General features: G+C 43.4%; 1 protein-coding gene across 3 annotated transcripts in view; it reads left to right on the forward strand.

The window, feature by feature from the left end:
* PHACTR2 (phosphatase and actin regulator 2) overlaps positions 1 to 2036 on the forward strand; it is a 198391-nt gene that overhangs the window by 157724 nt on the left and 38631 nt on the right. For all 3 annotated transcript variants that reach the window (XM_007450314.1, XM_007450313.1, XM_007450315.1), the window contains one exon: positions 722 to 1256. In XM_007450314.1, coding sequence (XP_007450376.1) covers positions 722 to 1256 — 535 coding nt within the window. The remainder of the gene's footprint in view (positions 1 to 721; positions 1257 to 2036) is intronic.

Here is a 2036-nt window from a genome sequence, read left to right on the forward strand (position 1 = left end):
ACCCATCTACACATTTTTTGTAAAAAAAAAAAAAAAAGACATTTTTCTGCCTCTTGATGTTTTGAAGGAGACTTGTCCTTCGTACGTGGCCATGGGTTTTCCCTCTGCCCCGTTATCGCTGCAGTTGGGGAGATGGGGCAGGGTGGCAAGCTTCTCTACAGCCATTGGGGGAGAGCTGGTTTGGAGTTTGCTCTCTTAGCAGTTAAGATGAGTAAATTTGCTTTTGGCCAGACAGGAGCTGGTGGTATATACTCCAGCATCTTCTGAATGTGGACCACTCTATTCCCAGAAAGGCATCATAGAACATGTACAGTTTGTGATGAGAGTAACCTTGTACTATACCCAGACAGCTGCTGGTGTCTGCCCTCTACTGCTATAATGTCCCTTCTTTGGAGCATACAGGGACTTTTTCAGGTGACCCATAGGGCAAGGAAGTGAAGATTTCCCTTTGGCTGGCTCAGCTAAAGACTGGAGGAGGGAGTAGACAGAGGACTCTTGACCCTCAGGGTTTGGCCTCAAGCATCACTTGCTCCTCCGTTGGAGGCAAGGAGGGGGCAGAAAACAAGACCATTATTATCATTAACCTATTTCCCTTTATGCATCTATTCAGACAGATTTGTAAACTTTAAAGGGAACATGGTCATTGACGATTGCAACTCGGTTAGTTTATTTAAAAAGTGTTCTCTTCTTTGACTCTTAATGCAAAATCTCTCTACTTTAGCTGGTTCCTCTCATTCAAGAAGAACAACTGGCTCCAAAGCAACAGCTTCACCGTCTACTTCCTCCACCTCATCTCGTCCTAAAGCTTCAAAGGAGACAGTTTCTAGCAAAACAGGGATGGTAGGAATCACAAAGGGCAAGAAAAAAACTGGCAAGCAGCCAACGTCTCAGCCATCCTCAGATGCAACCACTTCTGGCATATCTGACCTTAAAGGAGAGCCTTCGGAGACCAGCGTGGTGAGTCTCAAACCCGAGCAGACTGCCCCTGGCACCGAGGAGCAGACCACAGGCAGACCCAAGTCCGCAGTCCCTCTGCCCGCTGTGGCTCCAGCACCTATTCCCCCCACCCCTTCTCCCCCTCTGGAGGAGCAGAGCATTGTTGCCTCAGACACTCCTGTCGTCCTGGTCAGCAACGGAGCCGACCTGCCGGTCCCTGCCTTAGACCCAAGTCAGCTTCTCTGGACTGAAGAGGCGACAAACAGCACCACTGTCCACTCAGGCACTGGCTTAAGCATTAGCAGAGAAAATGCAAAATGGTGAGTCGGCACAAAACCCCCATATTCTATCTGTATTCCTATGAAGCTGAGTACTAAAGATCACTAAATCACTCTGCTGGCAATGAAGGAGCCTACTTTGGTTTCTTCTATAATGTAATCTACTTAGGTAAGCACACCTGTTAGGTAACATTAGGTAAGCACACCTGTAATCCAACCGTTGATTTGTTTTTTTTAATTGAAGTATAGTTGATTTCTAATGTGTTAGTTTCAGGTGTACAGTGAAGTGATTCATGTATATGTGTGTGTGTATAAATATTCTTTTTCAGATTCATTTCCATTATAAGTTATTATGAGATACTGAATATAGTTCCCTGTGCTATATAGTAGGTCCTTGTTGTTTATTTTATATATGGTAGTGTGTATCTTTTAATCCCAAACTCCTAATTTATTCCTCCCTCCCCCTTCTTTCTCCTTTGGTAACCATAAGTTTGTTTTCTATGTCTGTGAGTCAATTTCTGTTTTGTAAATAAGTTCATTTGTATCATTTTTTTTAGATTTCACATATAAATGATATCATATGATGTCTTTCTCTGACTTACTTCACTTAGTATGATAGTCTCTAGATCCATCCCTGTTGCTGCAAATAGCATTATTTCATGCTTCTTTATGGCTGAGTAATATTCCATTGTATATATGTACCACATCTTCTTTATCCTTTCATCTGTCAATGGACATTTAGGCTGATTCCATGCCTTGGCTATTGTAAATAGTGCTGCAGTGAACACTGGGGTGCGTGTGTCTTGATGTTTCATAGCCCTG

This window comes from Lipotes vexillifer, unplaced genomic scaffold (genome assembly GCF_000442215.2).
Source record: "Lipotes vexillifer unplaced genomic scaffold, Lipotes_vexillifer_v1.1 scaffold112, whole genome shotgun sequence".
NCBI lineage: Eukaryota > Metazoa > Chordata > Mammalia > Artiodactyla > Lipotidae > Lipotes > Lipotes vexillifer.